At 47.5% G+C, this 22,124-nt stretch overlaps 1 protein-coding gene across 3 annotated transcripts in view; it reads right to left on the bottom strand.

The window, feature by feature from the left end:
* Positions 1–21,741, bottom strand: part of stam2 (signal transducing adaptor molecule (SH3 domain and ITAM motif) 2) — a 106,105-nt gene extending 84,364 nt beyond the window's left edge. For all 3 annotated transcript variants that reach the window (XM_070875266.1, XM_070875268.1, XM_070875267.1), the window contains exon 1: positions 21,333–21,741. In XM_070875266.1, the coding sequence (XP_070731367.1) occupies positions 21,333–21,372 (40 nt within the window). In that variant the 5' untranslated portion in view covers positions 21,373–21,741. The remainder of the gene's footprint in view (positions 1–21,332) is intronic.
* Positions 21,742–22,124: the final 383 nt, after the last annotated feature.

Raw genomic sequence — 22,124 nt, 5'->3', positions numbered from 1 at the left:
CTAATGTATGCATCTAGCCTTCCCTGAAATGCATCTATGGGGCCCAAGTTTCGAGCCGCGCCTAGAACGGCGCAGTCCCGACCTGGACGCCCGTTTTTCGCGCCACAAAGTGCGCCTAAAAAAAAACTCCAGATTCTCCAGCTCCCTGCAGGTCCTCTGGCCCTCGGCGCAGCGCAGCAGGAGCTGTAGGGGGCGGAGCCAGGTCCCTGCGCTGAAAACAGTGCCGGGACGTCTGCACATGTGCGCTACAGTGGGCACGCATGTTCAGTAGCTGCAGGCGCCCAAAACTGTGTGGGAGGGGCCGAAGCACGCAGCCCCTAGCCCTGGCCCAATGGCCTCACTGGGGCTGCGTGAATAAGGCTCCTCCCACGGTCAGCTCCTGCTTCCTCCCAACCCGACCCGACTCCCGCTTCCCGCCTCCGGACCGGACCCAACACTGACCTGACTCCCGCTCCCCCGGACCGGACCCGAACCCCGCTCCTTCCCACCCCCCGCGCTGCCTCCAGACCGGACCTGACTCCCGCCCCCCGCCCCCCCCCCCCCCCCCCGCCTCCAGACCGGACCTGACTCCCGCCCCCCCCCCCCCCCCCCGCCTCCAGCCCGGACCCGACACCGACCCGACTCCGCTGCCGGATCCGACCTGACCTCCCTCCCTCCCCCCAACCTGACCTCCCTCTCCCTCCCTCCCACCCACCACCTCCCCGACCAGACCCAACGCCACCTACCTGTACATCTGGTGCTGGGGGCAGGCCCTGCCCGTCCCCAGCTGTTGGAGGGCTCCCGGTGCTGCAGTCGGTAAGTAGAAAATGTTTTATTTATTGATTTTTTTTAAATAATTATTGATTAATTTTTTTTGATTGATTTATTGGTTGATTTATTGATGTATTTATCATTTATTATTGATGATGGCTCTTTATTTGTAAAACTGAAGTGTTTAATGTTTGTAAACTTCCCTTTAAACCCCCCACCATTCCCTACGCCTGATTTGTAACCTACGCCTGATTTTCTAAAGTGTAGACAAGGTTTTTTCGAGCGTACAAAAATCTTCACTTACTCCATTCTAAGCTGGTTTGGAGTAAGTTTTCACTGCCTAAACTTTGAAAACAGGCGTAAGTGGCCGGACATGCCCCCTTTTGAAAAAAAAATTCTGTTCCAAAGTGAAACTGTTCTAACTGACTAAAACTGGAGCAAACTAAATGACGAGAATTCCGATTTCTAAGATACTCTGTTCTACACCAGTTGCTCCTAAAAATCAGGAGCAAATCATGTCGAAACTTGGGGCCATGGTATTTGCCTCAAACCACTCCCTGTGGCAGCGAGTTCCACATTCTCATCCCTCTCTGGGTAAAGAGGTTTCTCCTGAATTCCCGATTGGATTTATTCGTGATTTTTGACCCACTTCGGCAGAAGGCATCGACCATATTGTAGCTCCTCAGAGGAGATGCCACCTTGCCCAAGTGCCCATTAGTCACACGTGAGCCTTGACAGGGAGTTAGTAGGTATTTGATTACACACTAGATCCCGATTTTGGTCTATTTTCAGAAAGGACATGCACACACTGCCAGCAGGGTATGCACATTTGCCTCGGAGTCAGAAGGTTGTAGGTTCAAGTGCCACTCCAGGGACTTGAGCACAAAAATAAATCTAGGCTGTTACCCCAGTGCAGTGCTGAGGGAGTGCTGTACTGTCAGAGGTGCTGTCTTTCGGATAAGACGTTAAACCGAGGCCCCGTCTGCTCTCTCAACTGGACGCAAAAGATCCCATGGCACTGTTTCGAAGAAGAGCAAGGGAGTTATCCCTGGTGTCCTGGCCAATATTTATCCCTCAATTAACATTTTTTTTAAAAACAGATTATCTGGTCGTTATCACATTGCTGTTTGTGGGAGCTTGCTGTGCGCAAATTGCCTGCCGCGTTTCCCACATTACAACAGTGACTACACTCCAAAAAGTACTTCATTGGCTGTAAAACGTTTTGAGACATCGGTAGCCGTGAAAGACGCTATATAAAAATGCAAGAAGTTCTTTCTTTAGATAGCAATCTGGAGGGAATCGCGTGCAATTTTCCCCTGCCCTAATTTGGGGAACACGACGACCAAATCTGCCACCCATTAATGCACTAAAATCAGCCAAGGCTTTCCCGGCAGCGAAGAGCTTCTCACTGACCCTACAGAAGGTCATTCAGATATATTCCCTACATTACAACAGGATCTACACTTTTTTTTTAAAAAAGCATTTAATTGGCTGTAAAGCACTTTAGAATGCCCCGAGGTCGTTGAAAGACGCTATATAAATGCGGGTCTTCCTTTAGGAAACAGTCTCATTTACAGCACAAATATGGCACTGATTTCAGTCGTTGAGTCAGTGGTAGATCGATACTGTGACCATGAGATTCATTCCAAGGCCTGTCTCTGCAACAATGGTCACAGGGTAGTGACACATGTTTGGCATTTCGCAATAACTGGCTCGGTAGCAACAAACCCTGCGTGGTCATGTCCTAGAATTGGACTTGCACTAACAACTTGTGTTTATATAGCGCCTTTAATGTAGTGAAACGTTCCAAGGTGTTTCACATGAGTATTATGAGATTAAAAATTTAGAAATTAGTGCAGGCGACCATAAGCTTGGTCAGAGAGCTAGGTTTTAAGGAACATCTTGAAGGAGGAAAGAGAGGTAGAGAGGGTGAGAGGTTTAGGCAGGAAGTTCCAGAACTTGGGGCTTAGGCAACACCAATCGTTGAGTGATTATAATAATGGATACTCAAGAGGGCAGAATCAGAGGAACGCAGACATCTGGGGGTGGGGGAGCGGGGGTTGGAAGAGGGGGGCTGGAGGAGATTAGATAGATAGGGAGAGGCGAGGCCATGGAGGGATTTGAAAATAAGGATGAGGATTTTGAAATCGAGGCATTGCTTAACCAGGATGGGTTAGCGAGCACAGGGGTAATGGAACTTGGTGAGAGTTAGGACACGGGCAATCGAGTTTGGGATCACCTCGAGTTTATATAAGAGTATAATGTGGGAGACCAGCCAGCAGTGCATCGGAATAGTCAAGTCTTGAGGTAACAAAGGCATGGATTAACATACAAGAATTCAAACCATCGCTGTTAGTCAGCGATCAGACAGCAACCCAAGAGATCTTGCCAACCACATCAGCAAAGTTCAGGTGATTTGGTCTCATCATATGAACGACCTCTACCAAAAAAATTAGGCCAAGGGCTAGGGTGGGGCATATCAACCAGGGTTGCTATTCTTAAACCTCATCTTGTTGGTTGTCAGGGGACCAGTTTGGGCTTGCTGTGATGACTTACACGCTCAAATAGCCTGTTAACAGTTACCGCCCAAGCTTGTCAAAGAAGACTGGCCAGGTTGGGCAAGGTACCAGAGGGCTGCCAGCGTCTCTGCGAAGTCATTGTAATCAGGACACAGGATTACTATTCTATCGTTATATATTCAACACATCTTTGATCAGCAATACAAGCCATTCTCATTAGAAGACAGCTCACGGTACAATGAAGTGTGCGGTTATAGTAAGAGAATTGGACAATTAATGCTGGCCTTGCGACACCCACATCCTATGAAGAAATTTTAAAAAACAATGCTCACCCCCATATAAATATCTCCATGGCCTCACCCCTCCAGTGTCAAACTCCCCCTACCCCAAATCCTCAATTCCCCTGACTCGGCCTCTTGGGATCACCCTTTCCTCGCACCCTACCATTGGTGGCTGGGCTGAAGCCGCTTGAATAGAACTGCATTGAATATACAGCACAGAAACAGGCCATTTCGAAGTGCAGTCACGGTTGTAATGTGGGAAATGCAGCAGGCAATTTGCGCATAGCATGCTCCCGCAAGCATCAGTGTGATAATAACCAGATAATCTGGGTTTTTCCGTTATGTTGATCGAGGGATAAATATTGGCCAGGACACCCGGGATAACTCACTTCTTCTAAATAGTGCCATGGGATCTTTTACGTCCACCTGAGAGAGCAGACGCGGCCTCGGTTTAACTTCTCATCCAAAAGACGGCACCTCTGACAGTGCAGCGCTCCCTCAGCACTGCACTAGAGTATCAGCTTAGATTTTTTGTGCTCAAGCCTCTGGAGTGGGACTTGAACCCACAACCTTCTGACTCAGAGACGAGAGTGCTACCCACTGAGCCACACTGTTGAAGAGCTTCCTCCATCTCACCATAACATGTCCTTCTGTTCCTTTCTCCCTCATGTACTTATCTAGCTTGCACTTGAATGCATCTATACTATTCACCTCAACTACTCCTTGTGGTAGCGAGTTCCACATTCTAACCTAGTCCCCACACTTTGGAATTCCCTTACTAAACTTCCAACATCTCTCCACTTCTTGATGACCCCACTTAAATCCCACCTTTCCGACCACGGTTTTGGTTACTCCCCCCTGTATCTCCTCCTTTGGTCTGGAATGCTTTTTTTTCCTCCCAGATTGTGACTCTGCAGAGCTTGCGATGCTTTTCTACATTGAGGACGCTATATAAATTGTTGCTGTAACATGCAAAAATGAAACCATAATGAGTCACGGTGCAGTTGCCTTCTTTGTTGTGCTGCGTGGAGGATTCTGGGGAGGACTTCTTCTGAAGCTGGATCCAGAATACATGTCCAATTGATAGGGATTTAAAATCCGAGCCACATAGAAGACAAGGGCTTTCCTTGGAAACTCAATCAACGCAAAAGAATCAAGATCAATTTTAGCATTCCTGCCAATGCTCTCCCCACATCATTTGGTTAGCTTTTTGTTTCAACACTAAATGCTGGCAACATTCCCAGGGGAGTTACAGAGCTCACTGTCTTGCAAGGGTCTGTGTTATACTTCGGATATAGACTTTTAACTAGCTATTGAGAAACCAAAGCCATACAAGACTCTCGCAAGATTTTCATCTCACACTGCTTCCCTACATTACAACATGCATCCTGGGGCCCAGCAGAGGCGAGGGCCCAGGGGCAGCACAGGCTAGCCCACACTGCAATGTCGTGCAGCAGAGCAGGTCTCCAGTCGTCTCAGTTAATCCTTGCCACTGGACCAAGACCCAGCTCTGTCAAGCCCGTGCGGTGGCTGGTGTGCAACGGCCACCCCACGTGAAAAAAAAGTCCACGCACAGGCATCTTCCACCCTTCAATATGTAGTTCGGGATCTGGAATATTAGGTCCTTCATTGAAACACCTGTGAACTCATCCTTTTTTGGCGTGGAAGCAAGCCATGCTCGATACAAGGGAATGCTTAAGAAGACGACATTACAACAGTGACTGCACTTCAAAAAGTACTCAGTAGCTGTAAAGTGCTTTGGAAGGTTGTGAAAGGCACTATATAAATACAAGTCTTTCTTTCTTTTACCTGAAATTGATGAAATCATAAAGCACAGAAGGTGGCCATTCAGCTCATTGTGCCTGTGTTTGAAAGAGCTATCCAATTTAGTCTCACTCCCCTGCTCTTTCCCACCAGCCCTGCAAAATTTTTCCTTTTCTTCAAGTGTCAGCTGTGGCTCAGTGGGTAGCACACTCGCTTGAGTCAGCACGTTGTGGGTTCAAATCCCACTCCAGGAAATTTGAGCACATAAATCTAGGCTGACACCCCCAGTGCAGTGCTGAGGGAGCACTGCACTGTCGGAGGTGCCGTCTTTCAGATGAGACGTTAAACCGAGGCAGGTGGACAGAAAAGATCCCATGGCACTGTTTCAAAGAAGAGCAGGGGAGTTATCCCCGGTGTCCTGGGGCCAATATTTATCCCTCAATCAACACAAGAAAAAAGAACAGATTATCTGGTCAATATTACGTTGCTGTTTGTGGGAGCTTGCTGTGCGCAAATTGGCTGCTGCGTTTCCTACATTACAACAGTGACTACACTTCAAAAAGTACTTAAATGGCTGTAAAGCGCTTTGGGATGGTCCGATGGTCGAGAAAGGCACTATATGAATGCACGTCTTTCTTTTCGATCTTTCTATCCTATTAGGGAACTGAATTATCATCCGGTCCTGGTAATGTTTATCAAAATCACTAATCCTCCAAGACACAAAAATGAAATTGTGTGCGCACACGCACACAAAAGGTTATTTGTACAGTTTTTTTTTTTGAACAGAGCTCCACAGCAGTGTTCATCCATCAGTAATCGTCACAAGGTAAAGACAGACAAGGAAGGCCATTTATTTCTGCTTAGCTCATCATCAGTCAAGAAAAACCTATTCTCGCCATGCTTCCAAATCCCCAAAGCAGCCAACTGCAACTTAAATGATTCCAAGGCTACTCTCTCAGCATAATTTTACATCAGCCTGTCTGGAATGAAAATTTTAAAAGGGCAAATTTGTCCCTCAGTTCCTTCTCAAGAATTACCCAATTTACAGGAGCAGTTAAGCAACCATCCTGTATGGCTCAGAGACATGGACCATATACAGTAGACAGCTCAAATCACTGAGGAAATACCACCAACGATGTCGCCGCAAGATCCTTCAAACCCCCTGGGAGGTCAGACACACCAACGTTAGTGTCTTTGATCAGGCCAACATCCCCAGCATCGAAGCACTGACCACACTTGATCAGCTCCGCTGGGCGGGCCACATTGTTCGCATGCCTGACACAAGACTCCTAAAGCAAGCGCTCTACTCTGAACTCCTTCACGGCAAGCGAGCCCCAGGTGGGCAGAGGAAACATTACAAGGACACCCTCAAAGCCTCCCTGATAAAGTGCAACATCCCCACCGACACCTGGGAGTCCCTGGCCACAGACCGCCGTAAGTGGAGGAAGAGCATCCGGGAGGGCGCTGAACACCTCGAATCTCGTCACCGAAAGCATGCAGAAAACAAGCGCAGGCAGCGGAAGGAGCGTGCGGCAAACCAGACTCCCCACCCACCCTTTCCTTCAACCACTGTCTGTCCCACCTGTGTCAGAGACTGTAATTCCCATATTGGACTGTACAGTCACCTGAAAACTCACTTTTAGAATGTAAGCAAGACTTCCTTGATTTCGAGGGATTACCTATGATCATCTTAGGTCGCAGGTTGTGACCACCCAAATCCCTCAATTAGATTCCAGCTTGTAACTCACTCTCGGGTATCCATTATTCTATATATATATAAACCACCCTGAACCCCTCGATTAGATTCCAGCCTGTAACTCACTCCCGGGTATCCATTATTCTATATATAAACCACCCGCACCCCTTGATTAGATGACGGCCTGTAATTCATTCCAAGATATCCATTATTCTATATATAAACCACCCGAACCCTTTGATTAGATTACACCTGTAACTCATTCCCAGGTATCCATTATTCTATCTGAACCCCTCGATTAGATTCCAGCTAGTAACTCACTTGCAGATATTCATTATTTTCTCTGCAATTAACCTTACGAACACCAGAACATAAATAGATGCAGGAGTAGGCCATACGGCCCCTCGAGCCTGCTCCACCATTCAATATGTTCATGGCTGATCATCGACCTCAACTGCACTTTCCTGCCCGATCTCCATATCCCTTGATTCCCCTGGAGTCCAAAAATCTATCTCTCAAATACACAGCCCTCTGGGCAGAGGATTCCACAGATTCACAACCCTCAGTGAAGAAATTCATCCTCATCTCTGTCTGAAAAGGCCGACCTCTTATCCTGAGACTGTGCACCCTAGTTCTGGACTCTCCAGCCAGAGGAAACTACCTCTCAGCATCTACCCTGTCAATCCCTCTCAGAATCTTGTACGTTTCACGAGATCACCTCTCATTCTTTTAAACTCCAGAGATTATAGGCCCATTCTGTACACTCTCTCATCATAAGACAAGATTCCCAGGAATCAATCTAGTGATCCTTTGTTGCATCACCTCGAAGGCAAGTATATCCTTCGTTAGATAAGGAGTCCAGAACTGTGCACAGTACTCCAGGTGTGGTCTCACCAAGGCCCTGTACAACTGTAGCAAGACTTCCTTACTCTTATACTCCAACTCACTTTGCAATAAAGGACAACATGCCATTTGCCTTCCCAAATGTTGCTGTACCTGCATGCTAGTTTTCTATGTTTCTTGCACAAGGACACCCAAATCTCTATGAACACCAACATTTAAAAGTTTCTTACCAATTAAAAAATATTCTGTTTTTCTATTCCTCTGACCAAAGTTAATAACCTCACAATTTTCTACACTCAATTCATCTGCCACTAAATCTATCTACAGGCAACTCTCGATTATCCGGGTTTCTCGGGGATTGGACTATGCCGGGTAAAAGATTTCTCCGATAGAGCGAGTTCACATTATAAGAGTTAAAACTTCAATGAATAAATACTGTGCAATCAGCCACAAACAGTAACAAGGCAGTTAAGTATGGACATTACCAGCATGCAGGTGGCCCCGAGGAGGAAATTGTCTAGCTCCGGGGTTCCGGAACGCACTGCCTTCCTGGGCCGAAAGGACTCCGAACGCACCGGGCCGATGCCTTCCTGGGCCGAAGGGACTCCGACGTCAGCGGCGGCCGCGAGAGACAGCGGCTGCAGCAGCACACACACGGAATTTTAAATGCCGTTATAATGGTTTCCTGTTGCATCCGTGTGCGGATAATCGAGAGTTGCCTGTATATCCCTTTGCAGAGTCTCCTCACAGCTTATTGCCCCATCTAGCTTTGTATCAGCAAACTTGGATACATTGCACTCGGTCCCTTCATCCAGATCATTAATGTAGATTGTGAATAGCTGAGGCCCAAGCACTGATCATTGCGGCACCCCACTAGTTACAACCTGCTAACCTGAAAAGGACCAGTTTATCTGAGCAGCTACAAAGTTATCTACTTGCTCTTCCCCATTTCACGTGCTAGGTGACTGTGTGCTAGTATTCATCTTAAGTTAATGGGGTGCTTTTTATGTCAACCTCTCTGAATACAAGTGTCAGCTGTGGCTCAGTGGGCAGCTCTCTCACCTCTGAGTCAGAAGGTTGTCAGTTCAAGTCCCACTCCAGAGACCCGAGCACAAAAATCTAGGCCGACACTCCAGTGCAGTGCTGAGGGAGTGCTGCATTGTCGGAGGTGCCATCTTTCAGATGAAACATTAAACGTGCCACTATTTCGAAGAGCAGGGGAATCATTCCCCAGTGTCCTGGCCAATATTTATCCCTCAATCAACATCATTAAAAAACAGATTATCTGGTCATTATCACATTGCTGTTTGTGGGAGCTTGCTGTGCGCAAATTGGTTGCCGCATTTCCTACATCATCATCCTAGGCAGTCCCTCGGAATCGAGGAAGACTTGCTATCACTAAAAATTAGTCCTTAGGTGGCTGAACAGTCTAATAGAAGAACCACAGTCCCTGTCACAGGTAGTCGTTGAGGGAAAGGGTGGGTGGGAAGGACAGGTTTGCCGCATGCTCTTTCTGTATGCTCTCGGCGATGAGACATTTACTACACTCCAAAAAGTACTTCACTGGCTGTAAAGCACGTCTTGAGGTTGTGAAAGGTGCTATATAAATGCAAGTCTTTTTTAACTGGACAAAAATGCATCTTCCTCATTCAGGGAGGACCTGTATGAAAATGTTACTCGTGCTCTGAGCAGTTAGCTATACTCCAGCACTGACTCACCACAACCAAAGGTGTGACAGCAGAAGCACAAAGCTCCAGTCTTTTATTTTACAAATAAGGTCAATGAATGCTTTGGGCGTTTCAGAAAGGAAAAAAAAAAAGGGTATGTTCTTAAGTCCAGACTGATTACACAGTGCTCCACAGATGTTGTTGCCGCCACCAATGAACAGGAATTTCCAGTTTGCAAACAGAAAATCCTCGGTGACGCTGTGCCTTTAAGCTGCAGCAATATATTTGCCGCCGCCGCCGCTCACTCGACTTGGAAAATCGAGGGCAACAGGCCAGTCGACGCTCTGCTCTAGGGGCACTTTCAGCACGCTGCAATGACTGTGGGTCTGTAATTCCCCACAAGGCTCACTCCCGATTTCAATCAGGCCACTGTCGGCAGTTACCGAGTGAAGGCCAGGCGTTCGCCCAGGGAAAAATAAAACCATCGGAGTTGTATTCGACGGATCCATTTTAATGGGGCCCCTTTCACCACCTAAATAGGAGCAGGGATAAGCCAGCTGCACTTATCTTAGGGAACGGCACCGAATCCCAAGCTCAGTCAAAGTCTAGGGAGTGCCTTTTTTTTTTTTAAAACAATGGTCCCCAGAGGGCCAGGGAGACAAGCCCACGAGGCTCGGGGCTATTTGCGAGTCTGTTGGCGTGCACAAAAACAGTCCCAGATATTCCGTGACCAATGTCAGCGTCTCTGCTCCTTACCGTAGCTAACAAAATATTCACAGTAACAAACACAGTCATTCGACATCTGGTGAAGCGAATGCGTAGACGGAGCTGTGCAGATCAGGAGGTCAAGTTCCTGATTTGTGCTGATTACAGTCTGCATCACAACTAGGGACCTGCAATTGCCCTTGACATTTAATAGGTACTATAAAATCATCTAGGGTTTCCACTCCAGATTGTTTCCCAGCAACTTCGATCAAAAAAAAATGTATGCGTGCATCATCATCATCATCATCATCATCATCATAGGCAGTCCCTCGAATCGAGGATGACTTGCTTCCACGGCAAAAAGTTCACAGGTGTTTCAATGATGGACCTAATATTCCAGGTCTGAACTAAATCTTGAAGGGTGGAAGATGCCTGTGCTTGGATTTTTTTAACGTTTGGTGGCCGTTGCACACCAGCCACCCACATGGACTTGGCAGAGCTAGGTCTTGGTCCAGTAGCAAGGATTAACCAAGACAACTGGAGACCTGCTCTGCTGCACGGACCTAGTGCGCGCACATATCGCAGTGTGGGCTGGCCCGTGCTGCCCCTGGGTCCTCACCTCTTCTGGGCCCCGATCACGTCGCTCTACGGTCTCTCGCCGCTCCTGCTGTACCTGCCCACGCTCCAATCACCGACCTGGACCTTGGTGACTTCCCTTTTCACTGCCTTGCAGATGGGTGAAGATGTCTGATGAAGACAGGCTCGGGTTCTGACATTAACCATCGAGGACTGCATGTGAATGACCAACAACTTGTATTTATATAGCGCCACAACATAGTGAAACGACCCAAGGTCCTTCACAAGCACGTTATAAAACAGAATTTGTCACCGAGTCACATAAGGAAATAATATTAGGGCAGATGACCAAAAGCTTTGTCAAAGAGGCAGGTTTCACAGAGGCTCTTAAAGGAGGTAAAAGAGAGGGAGAGAGATGGAGAGGTTTAGGGAGGGAGTTCCAGAGCTTGGGGCCCAGGCAACAGAAGGCACGCCTGCCAATAGTTGAGTGATTAAAATCAGGGATGCTCCAGAGGGCAGAATTGGAGGAGCGCAGACATCGCGGAGGGTTTTGGGCTGGAGGAGGTTACAGAGATAGGGAGGAGCGAGGCCATGGAGAGATTTGGAAACAAGGATGAGAATTTTGAAATCGAGGTGTTGTTTAACCGGGAGCCCATATAGGTCAGCGAGCACAGTGGTGGTGGATGAGCGGGATTTGATGCGAGTTAAGGCACGGGCTGCCGAGTTTTGGATCACCACTAGTTTACGTAGGAGGCCAGCCAGGAATGCGCTGGAATAGGCAAGTCTACAGGGTAACAAAGGCACAGATAGAATACTTGGATAAGGGAGTGGATGGAGTTCCCATGGAGCCATATCCCAGCGCCTTCAGGAGGAGTCAACTGGCAAAAGAAATGAAAATGGAGCGAAACTCATGCAATCATGTGAACCCTCATACAGGATCACTGCTACCCACTGACTGCATTGTATATTTTATGATGTTTTTAAAAATATCTGAGAAAATAGTAATTAATCATTTATCGCTGTGTTGTCTTTAGATAATTTGGGCTAGTAATAGCAGGGGGCTTGCAATATATTTATGCAGATAGCACCTTTAACAAAAAAAAGCGCAGTTCCAGGACATCTCGCACACTGAAATAGGTAAAGGAACGGACACTATGCCATGGGGGAAAAGGATGGATTCTCAAAACTTCAGTCGAAAAGACAGGGTTTGGGGGAGAGGGGAGAGGGAGAGATTTAAGGCAGAGAGTTCCAGAGATGCGGGAGAGATGGTTGATGGCTCTGCCGCTGATGGGGGCGGACAAGGGAGAGAGCGAAGAGAAGGATAAGAGAATTGAATGGCGCGTGAGGAAACATCAGGCTGGAGGAGGTTACAGAGAGGGGTTGAGGATAAGGAACGAGGCAGAGAAGGAATCAGAAGTTGAGGACAAGGACTTCAAATCTGATGAGTTGGGAGACAAGGAACCAGCATAGATCAGAGGACAGGGGCAATGGGTGGGCAGGACAGGTAACAATGCCTAAGATTTAAACAAGCTGTTTATGCAGGGTGGGGGAGCAACAGTGAGAACATTGGAACAATCGAGCCTAGAGACAACAAAGGCACGGGGAAGGGTTGCACTGCCAGAAGCGGGCAACGTTGCAAATGTGGAGAGCTCAGATGTTGAGCTACGGCTGCAGACTGAACACAGCTCCTGGGTTGTGCAAGGTCTGGATCAGCCTGAGCGAGTGTCGAGGGAAGCAGAGTTTATCACAGGCGCCGACAACGCCGAGCTCAGACTTCCCTACCTTCAGTCGGAGAAAGCTGGGACTTGCTGTCGTTCAGTCTGGCAGCATGAACGAGCACCCCCCCACCCCCTCACCCCTTCACCCCGAGAAGTGGAGGAGAGGCTCTCTTTAAGGAAGGATATACTTGCATTGGAGGCAATTCAGAGAAGGTTCACTCGGTTAATTCCGGAGATGAAGGGGTCGACTTATGAGAAATGATTGAGCATTGGAGTTTAGAAGAATGAGAGGTGATCTTATTTAAACGTATAAGATTCTGAGGGGGCTTGACAGTGTAGATGCAGAGAGGATGTTTCCCCTCGTGGGGGAATCTAGAACTAGGGGGTATAGTTTCAGAATAAGGGGTCGCTCGTTTAAAATGGAAATGAGGAGGAATTTCTTCTCTCAGAGGGTCGTGAATCTTTGGAATTCTCTGCCCCAGAGAGCTGTGGAGCCTGGGTCATTGAATATATTTAAGATGGAGATTAGACAGATTTTTGAGCGATAAGGGAGACAAGGGTTATGGGGAGTGGGCTGGGAAGTGGAGTTGAGGCCAAGATCAGATCAGCCATGATCTTATTGAATGGCGGAGCAGGCTCGAGGGGCCAAACGGTCAATTCCTGCTCCTATTTCTTATGTAACACCTGCAATTTGAGCCTGCGCTCGATGATCCCACCGAGTGGATAGATTCCCGGGATACTACAGAGGTGACTATGTGGGGGTAGAGATATAAAAGCTATTGCTGGAAAGGTGTTGGCTATATGTGGTTGGGTAGGAGCTAAACTATGCAAGGGCAGTCCCACAAAGCTAGACAATGATAAGACTGGAGTCATGCAATAGCAAACTGAAGCATAGATGATGTAATTTGTGACCCTGGCCAGGCCCACCTCCGAGAGGGATTCGAGCAGGCAGTTTTGGGAGATTGGAACTGGGAAAGACCGACATGTTCAAGGTCCTTTGAGAGGAAAGGGAGATCACAGATGGGCAGATAGTTGGAGGATGGACAAATCAAGAGTGGATTTTTTGAGAAGGCAGTAATGATGTGAGTTTTCAGAGGGTCATTGCCCGAGGAAAAGGAGCCATTAACAGTGTTGGCTAACAGGAATGAAAGACATGCATTTATACGACCACCGGACGTCTCAAAGCGCTTTACAGCCAATGAAGTACTTTTGGAGTGTAGTCATTGTTGTAATGCAGGAAACGCAGCAGCCAATTTGCACACAGCAAGCTCCCACAAACAGCTATGTGATAATGACCAGATAATCTGTTTTTGTTTTATGTTGATTGAGGGATAAATATTGGCCCAGGACACTTGGGATAACTCCCCTGCTCTTCTTTGAAATAGTGCCATGGGATCTTTTATGTCCACTTGAGAGAGCAGACAGGGTCTCATCTGAAAATAGCACCTCCAACAGTGCAGCACTCCCTCAGTACTGCACTGGGAGTGTCAGTCCAGATTTTTTTGCGCTCAAGTCCCTGGAGTGGGACTCAAACCCACAACCTGCTGACTCGAGGGGCGAGAGTGCTACCTCACTGAGCCATGGCTGACACAGGACGACATGGAGTAGTTGAGCACAAGAGGGAAAGTTGAGTGGACGGGAGCTGAGGAGGGGATCCAGACCAATAGGGTGGAACTGGATGAACAACCACAGCGACCTCCTCCAAAAAGGAGGGCACCATTAACTATTAAAACTTTTCAAAAAGTCCGATAGTAACATAAATGGGTAATTGGGTTAAATTTCTAAATTGTCAGCGCCTTGCGGTGCCCAACGGTCAGAGTGGGGGTCAGGGGTCAAGCAAACCACAGGACACTATGTGGTCCTAGTTCATGGCGCACGTGCGTGCTGCGTGAATGTCTCAATCATTTGCCAGACTGTTTTCTGGTTTCTATGTAGAATTTGTATTATTTATAACAGAACCAAAATGGAATTAATTCAGTTCATCCAAAATGGGTGCGGGTAATGGTTCCCAAACTAGATGCCCCCATCTAGTGTCTCTTCCCAAAATGTTCATCTCTCTTTTCAAATATTGACAAGCGCTGGATTGCTAGCCTTCTGTTCGATTTTAAATCTCTTTAGACATATATTTTACACGTTCACGTACGCACTCCCAGTAACACGAGAAGGATCTAAGGCAACAATCACGTACTGTCTCAGTTTCAGGCTCTGAAACTCTGGCGCAGGACATTATTTAATGTTTTAAAATGTTGTTTTTATGATGGAAAATTGGACACAATCGTGGAATGCAATCCCCCAAACGCCAATAAAAACCTCAGAAGCCGACGTGATAGAAACAAAATTTGACTTGACTATTCCAATGTATCTCTTGGTCGGCAACTGGAGCTCGTCTAAACCTCTGCTGCCCATGTCCTAACTCACACCAAGTCCCGTTCACCCATCACCCCCTCTGCTCGGTGATCTACACTGGCTCCCGGTCCGACAGTGCCTCGATTTAAAAATTCTCAATTCCCGTTTTCAAATCCCTCCCTATATCTGTAACCTCCTCGAGCCATACTACCCTCCGAGATCTCTGCACTCCTGCAATTCTGGTCCAGCCACGATTTATCACTCCACCATTGGTGGCCCTGCCTTCAGCTGTACCCAGCGCCCTTAGCTATGGAATTCCCTCCCTAAACCTTTCCACCGCTGCCCCCTTTAAGTCACTCCTTCAAATTTACCTCTTTGACCAAGCTTTTGGTCACCTGCCCCAATATCGCCTTAAGCGGCTCGGTGTCAAATTTTGTTTGATAACGTTGCTGTGAAGCGCCTTGGGATGTTTTACTGTTAAAGGCGCTATATAAATGCAAGCTGTTGCTGGTCACCATAAAAAGCACAGGAAATCAACTTAAACACCCGAACAATATATACACACAGTGGGCACCCCATGACTCGAGCACAAAGTCGACACCATGTGTAATATTTAATTTCCTTTGATTTATGGTTCAGTTCCATCTTAGTTGTGCCCCTCTAAAAGGGGGGCATGTTTGTTTGATGACACTGGCTTTTAAAAAAGGAACATGCGAGATCCTTGGCTTTATAAATAGAGGCAGAGTACACAAAAGCAAAGAAGCCATTCTAAACCATTATAGAACACTGATTGGGCCCCAGCTGCAGTAGTGTGTTCAATTCTGGGCACCACACTTTAGAAAGGATGTCAAGGCACTTGGAGATGTTGCAGGAGATTTACCAGAACGGTACCACTGTTTGATGACACTCGTGCAACCCAGTGCCCCCCTTATGGTTTTATTAGAAATGGTATACGGGTTCGGAAGGTACCTCGGGACCGAGGCCAAGCCGGTTTTCGTGCTTTTCCGGACGTCGGAACGTCTTTCTGACGTCACGAATCCAGAAACACCCGAGCCCAGGTTCAGGTATTTATGGATTTCAGAACGTCAGAAAAAGGGGTGGGGGGGCTGTGCGGGCGGGCCCCGCCGCCGAGGAAGTGTTCCTTGTCTGGCCCAAGGTACGTGGGGTCAGGCAGCCAAGGTAAAGGGGGAGGGAGGGGTCCTGGGCGAAGTCGGGCCGAAGTTGGTTCGCCGAGGTGGGGGGAGTCCGGATATCGGAAAATTTTCCGGTTTCCGGACGACCCCGCCACGGAGGATCGGCCCGGTGTCCGGAACTCCGAATTTTGGAGGTCGAACCTGTACTTACACACATGTACATTATTATCCAAATCTATTATGGTAGCATAACTAAGACCGCCTATTTCAACCTCCGTAACATCGCCTGTCTTCGTCCTTACCTCAGCTCATCCACTGCTGAAGCCCTCATTCATGCAATTGTTACCTCTAGACTTGACTAGTCCATGCACTCCTGGCTGGCCTCCCTCCCACATTCTACGCTATGTAAACTGGAGGTGATCCAAAACTTGGCTGCCTGTATCCTAACTCACACCATGTCCCGCTCACCCCTGTGCTCGCTGACCTATGTTGGCTCCTGGTTAAGCAACGCCACAATTTCAAAATTCTTAGCCTTATTTTCAAATCCCTCTATAGCCTCGCCCCTCCCCATCTCAGGAATCTCCTCCAGCCCCACAACAGCCCCCCCCCCCCCCCACCAAGATGTCTGCGCTCCTCTAATTCTGCCCTCTTGAGCATCCCTGATTATAATCGTTCAATCATCGGTGGCCGTGTCTGTTGTTGCCTAGGCCCCAAGCTCTGGAACTCCCTGCCGAAACCTCTCCGCCTCTCTACCCTCCTTCAAGATGCTCCTTAAAACATACCACTTTGACCAAGCTGTTGGTCACCTGTGCTAATTTCTACTTACGCGGCTCGGTGTCAATTTTTTAAAAATCTCATAATACTCCTGTGAAGCGCCTTGGAGCGTTTCACTACATTAAAGGCGCTATATAAATGCAAGTTATATAGAGAAAGATAAATATAGGGACATGGGATGAAAGACTACAGTTAAATGGATAGACTGGAGAAACTGGGGTTGTTCTCAGAGCAGAGAAGGTTAAGGGAAGATTTGATAATGTTCAAAATTATGAAGGATTTTGATAGATTAAATAAGGAAAAACGGTTTCCAGTGACAGAAGGATCGGTAACCAGAGGACACAGATTTAAGGTGATTGGCAAAAGAACCAGAGGGAAAAGGATAAGAATGTACTCAGTGAGTTATGATGATCTGGAATGCACAGCCTGAATAATAACTTTCAACAGGGAATTAACAACAACCACTTGTATTTATATAGCACCTGTAACATGATAAAACGTCCCAAGGCGCTTGACAGGATCAACACAAGACAAAACAGCAGCATCACAAGACAGAAACAGTTGATGCACAAGGTGATGTTAGGACAAGTAACCACAAGCTTGGTCAAAGAGATAGGTTTTAAGGAGCGTCTTAAAGCAGGAGAGAGAGGTAGAGAGGTTTAAGGAGTGAATTCAGAGTTAATTGCAGAGCTTGGGCCCTGGGCAGCTGAAGGCACGGCTGCCAATGGAGGAGTGATTCAAATCGGGGATGCTCAAGTGGACAAAATTGGAGGGGTGCGGAGATCGGAGAGGGTTGTGGGGCTGGAAGAGATAGGAAGGAGCGAGGTCATGGTGATAATTGAAAACAAGGCTGATCATTTTTAAAATCGAGGTGATGTCAGACCAGCTGCTAATGTAGATTAGCAAGCCCCGGGGGGGGGGGAAAAAGAGAAGAAAGATGGGGGAATGGGAATCAGCGCTAATTAAATAATGAAATAAAGTGGGGAAAGATTTGCAGGACTGTGGGAAAGTGAGACAGAACTTGCATTTATATCGCACCTTTCATGACCTCGGGACACCTCAAAGCGCTTTACAGCCAATCTCACCACATTTTAAAAAGTACTTGGATGTGCACTTGAAGTGCCGTAACCTGCAGGGCTGCAGGCCAAGAGATGGAAAGTGGGATTAGGCTGGATAGCTCTTTGTCGGCCAGGACTGTGAGGATTTCTGCCTGTACCACCCTGTCAGGCAGTGAGTTCCAGACCCTCACCACCCTCAGTGAAAAAAATTCCCCTCAAATCCTCCTATCAATTAACTTTAAATCTATGCCCCCTGGTTGTTGATCCCTCTGCTAAGGGAAATAGGTCCTTCCTATCCACTCTACCTAGTCACCTCATAATTTTATACACCTCAATAAAGTCTCCCTCAGCCTCCTTTGTTCCAGAGAAAACAAGCCCAGCCTATCCAATCTTTCCTCATAGATAAAATTCTCCACTCCAGGCAATATCCTCATAAATCTCCTCTGTACCCTCTCTAGTGCAATCACATCTTTCTTGTAATGCGGTGATCAGAACTGCATGCAGTACTCTAGCTGTGGCCTAACTAGTGTTTTATACAGTTCAGCCCCTCCCTGCTCTTATAATCTATGCCTCGGCTAAAAAAGGCAAGTATCCCGTCTGCCACCTTAACCACTTTATCTACCTGTCCTGCTCCCTTCAGGGATCTGTGGACATGCACTCCAAGGTCCCTCTGTTCCTCTACACTTTTCAGTGTTGTACCATTTAATGTGTATTCCCTTGCCTTGTTAGCCCTCCCCAAATGCATTACCTCACACTTCTCCGGATTGGATTCCATTTGCCACGATTCTGCCCACCTGACCAATTCATTGATATCCAGCAGTCTACAGCTTTATCAACCACACAGCCAATGTTTGTATCATCTACAAACTTCTTAATCATACCCTCTACATTCAAGTCTAAACCATTGATATATACCACAGAAAGCGAGGGATCGAGTACTGAGCCCTGCGGAAGCCCACTGGAAACAGCTTTCCAGTCATAAAACACCCATCAACAATTACCCTTTGCTTCCTGCCTGAGCCAATTTTGGATCCAACTTGCCACTTTGTCTTGGATCCCATGGGCTTTTACTTTCATGACCAGTCTGCCATGTGGGACCTTATCCAAAGCCTTGCTAAAATCCTCCCCAAAATTCAATCAAGTCAGACACGACCTTCCCTTAACAAATCCATGCTGACTGTCCTTGATTAATCCGTGTCTTTCCAAATGAAGATTTATCCTGTCCTTCAGGATTTTTCCCAATAATTTTCCCACCACCGAGGTCAGGGCTGACTGGCCTGCAATTATTCGGACTATCCCTTCCTCCCTTTTTAAACAAAGGTACATAGAAACATAGAAAATAGCTGCAGGAGTAGGCCATTCAGCCCTTCGAGCCTGCACTGCCATTCAATGAGTTCATGGCCACATTGGCAGTCCTCCAGCACCACACCTGTAGCCAGAGAGGTCTGGAAAACGATAATCAGAGCCTCTGATATTCCTTTTGCTTCTCTTAACAGCCTGAGATACATTTCCTCCGAGCCTGGGGCTTTATCCACTTTCAAAGCTGCTAAGCCCCTTAATACTTCCTCTCTCGCTATGTTTATTTCATCTTGTATTTCACACTCCTCCTCCCCGATAGCAATGTCTGCATCGTCCCTCTCTTTTGTGAAAACAGACTGTTGTGGAAAAATATTTCAGAGACTGTATAATATATATAAAGAGAGGTTTATTAAATCGGAGACAAAGCTTTGAGAGAAGTGTTAAAGACCCCTGTCTTTGAACCATCTTCTCAAATTGGTATCTGCAGTGAAGTTCTTTTATCTTACAAATTACGTCACTTTACAACACATGCTTTAGCACTACAAAGCTTTGACTATCGAAGGCTAAGCTTTTGATATTAACCATCCTGCATTGTGAGAGGGCAGTATAAACAAGTGCAGGCTTTTGACACCGGTATAAACAAACATACTCAGCACTTAACTCTCCAGTGTTCATTATCTCACTTTCCTATCTACATTAACTCAAGGCCTACCTTGAAGTTTGACTGTTTAAAGCATAATGCATCAGTATTGTCCCTTACAAAATTCATTTAAAGGGGAAAATAAAACAAATGTTTGGTCCCATATACTCGTCTAGTATATGTCCAAAAATCCGCTCCAACAAGACGCAAAGTATTCATTAAGAACCATACCCATGTCTTCCGCCTCCACACAGATTACCTTTATGGTCTTTAATAGGCCCTACTCATTCTTTAGTTATCCTCTTGCTCTTAATGAATTAATAGAACATCTTTGGGTGTCCCTTGATTTAGGTTAGGGCTGGCTGGCTGGCCTGTAATTCTATCCCTTCTTAAACAATAGTATGTTAGCAGTCCTCCGGCACCACACCTGTAGCCAGAGATGGCCTCCTTCTGTGCTGTAAATTCAAGGACACCCTCAAAGCCTCCATGGAAAAATGCAACATCCCCACCGACTCTTCGGAACCCCTGGCCCAAGACCGCTCAAAATGGAGAAGCCGTATTCGGGAAGGCGTCAAGCACTTTGAGGAGTCTCTTCGCCGGGAGCACGTGGAGGCCAAGCGCAAACAGCGCGCGACAACCCAAGCACCCCAACCCACCCGTCCCTTCAACCACCACCTGCCCCACCTGGGTGACCGAGACTGTAGATCCCACATACATCTCATCAGTCACCTTAGAACTCACGAGTGTGGAAGCAAGTCATCCTCGACTCCGAGTGACTGTCTCAGATCTAGGCCCCCTGCATAATTTCATACACCTCAATAAAAGGTCTCCCCCCTCAGCCTCCTCTGTACCAAAGAAAACTCCAGCCCATCCAACCTTTCCTCATAGCTAAAATTCTCCAGATCACAGCTTCCTTCTTCCCTTTATAAAACAACAAGGGTGCAACATTAGCAGTCCTCTGGGTACCACACCTGTAGCCAGCAATGGCCTCCTTCTGTGCTGTAAAATTCTGATTTTGTGATACCCATGATCTCCTGCCCACGTCTCAAATCAGGGGGTGGTGGGGGGGGGGGGGGAAATCCAGTTTGATTTCACACGTGAGGCAATACTGAAATTGGGAAATATTGAAATATTTAAACAAAAACTCACCCCAACACACACACACACAGAAACCAAATTAACAATCCCATCCCCTCCCATTTGATTTCATACATGGGGTGATATTGAAATGGGGTAATGTAGAAATATAACAAAAACTCACTCCACACACACATACAGAAACCAAATTAAAAATCCCCTCCCCTTCGATTTCACAGAGGGTAATGTTGAAATGGGGACAAATATAGAAATATAAAAACCAAAAACTCACCACAGATCGACCAAATTAACAATCCCACCCCCTCGCGTGTGATTTCACACATGGGGCAATACTGAAATGGGGGGAAATATAATATTAAAAACCAAAAGCTCACCCCACACACACACACACAAACACACGAGAAACCGAATGGGAAAACACCCTCCCCTCCCCTTCCCCTCTGCTCAGTGCAGCTCACAACTTACCCAGGTCCTGGTCGAAGGGGTTGCTGGCGAAGAACGGCATGGTGAGGGGAGGGGAGGGGGGGATTGCAGCAGGCGGAGGGGGAGGCCCAGGGGCCGCGGCGCGTCGGCCTCTCGCTAAGCCGCCAGCGCTCGCTCTGCCGCCGGCGCCTGGCGCATCCTAACGCCCGAGGCCTCCGAAGGGCGGCTGCTGTTCTCCTCACACACAAACTCCCACTTTTCTTCTTCGCCTCTAGTTTTCTTTCTTTCTTTTTTTTTTAACACCCCCCTCCCCCCTTCCCGCAAAAAAAAAAATCGAGGTTGGAGAAGGTAAATGGCGTCCCGGTAGAGAAGAAACAACCAAATATACAAAAAAATGAAATAATAACTTGAAGCGCCGGTCAGGTGATCGCTTTTCGGGCCTCCGTTCCTCCTCCCCTCACGCAATGAGTGCAAAAGGGGGTGCAATTCATTATCAGCCCGGCTAGGGGGCAGCAGCGGGGGAGTGCAAGGGGGGGTGTAATTCATTATCAGCCAGGCTCGCGGGCAGCAGCGAGGGGGGAGTGCAAGACGGTGCAATTCATTATCAGCCAGGCTAGGGGGCAGCAGCGGGGGAGTGCAAGGGGGGGTGTAATTCATTATCAGCCAGGCTAGGGGGCAGCGGCGAGGGAGTGCAAGGCGGTGTAATTCATTATCAGCCTGGCTAGGGGGCAGCAGCGAGGGAGTGCAAGGCGGTGTAATTCCTAATCAGCCAGGCTAGGGGGCAGCAGCGAGGGAGTGCAAGACGGTGCAATTCCTAATCCGCCAGGCTAGGGG

This window comes from Pristiophorus japonicus, chromosome 3 (assembly GCF_044704955.1).
Source record: "Pristiophorus japonicus isolate sPriJap1 chromosome 3, sPriJap1.hap1, whole genome shotgun sequence".
Lineage (NCBI taxonomy): Eukaryota > Metazoa > Chordata > Chondrichthyes > Pristiophoridae > Pristiophorus > Pristiophorus japonicus.
This window is presented reverse-complemented; position numbering and strand designations above follow the sequence as displayed.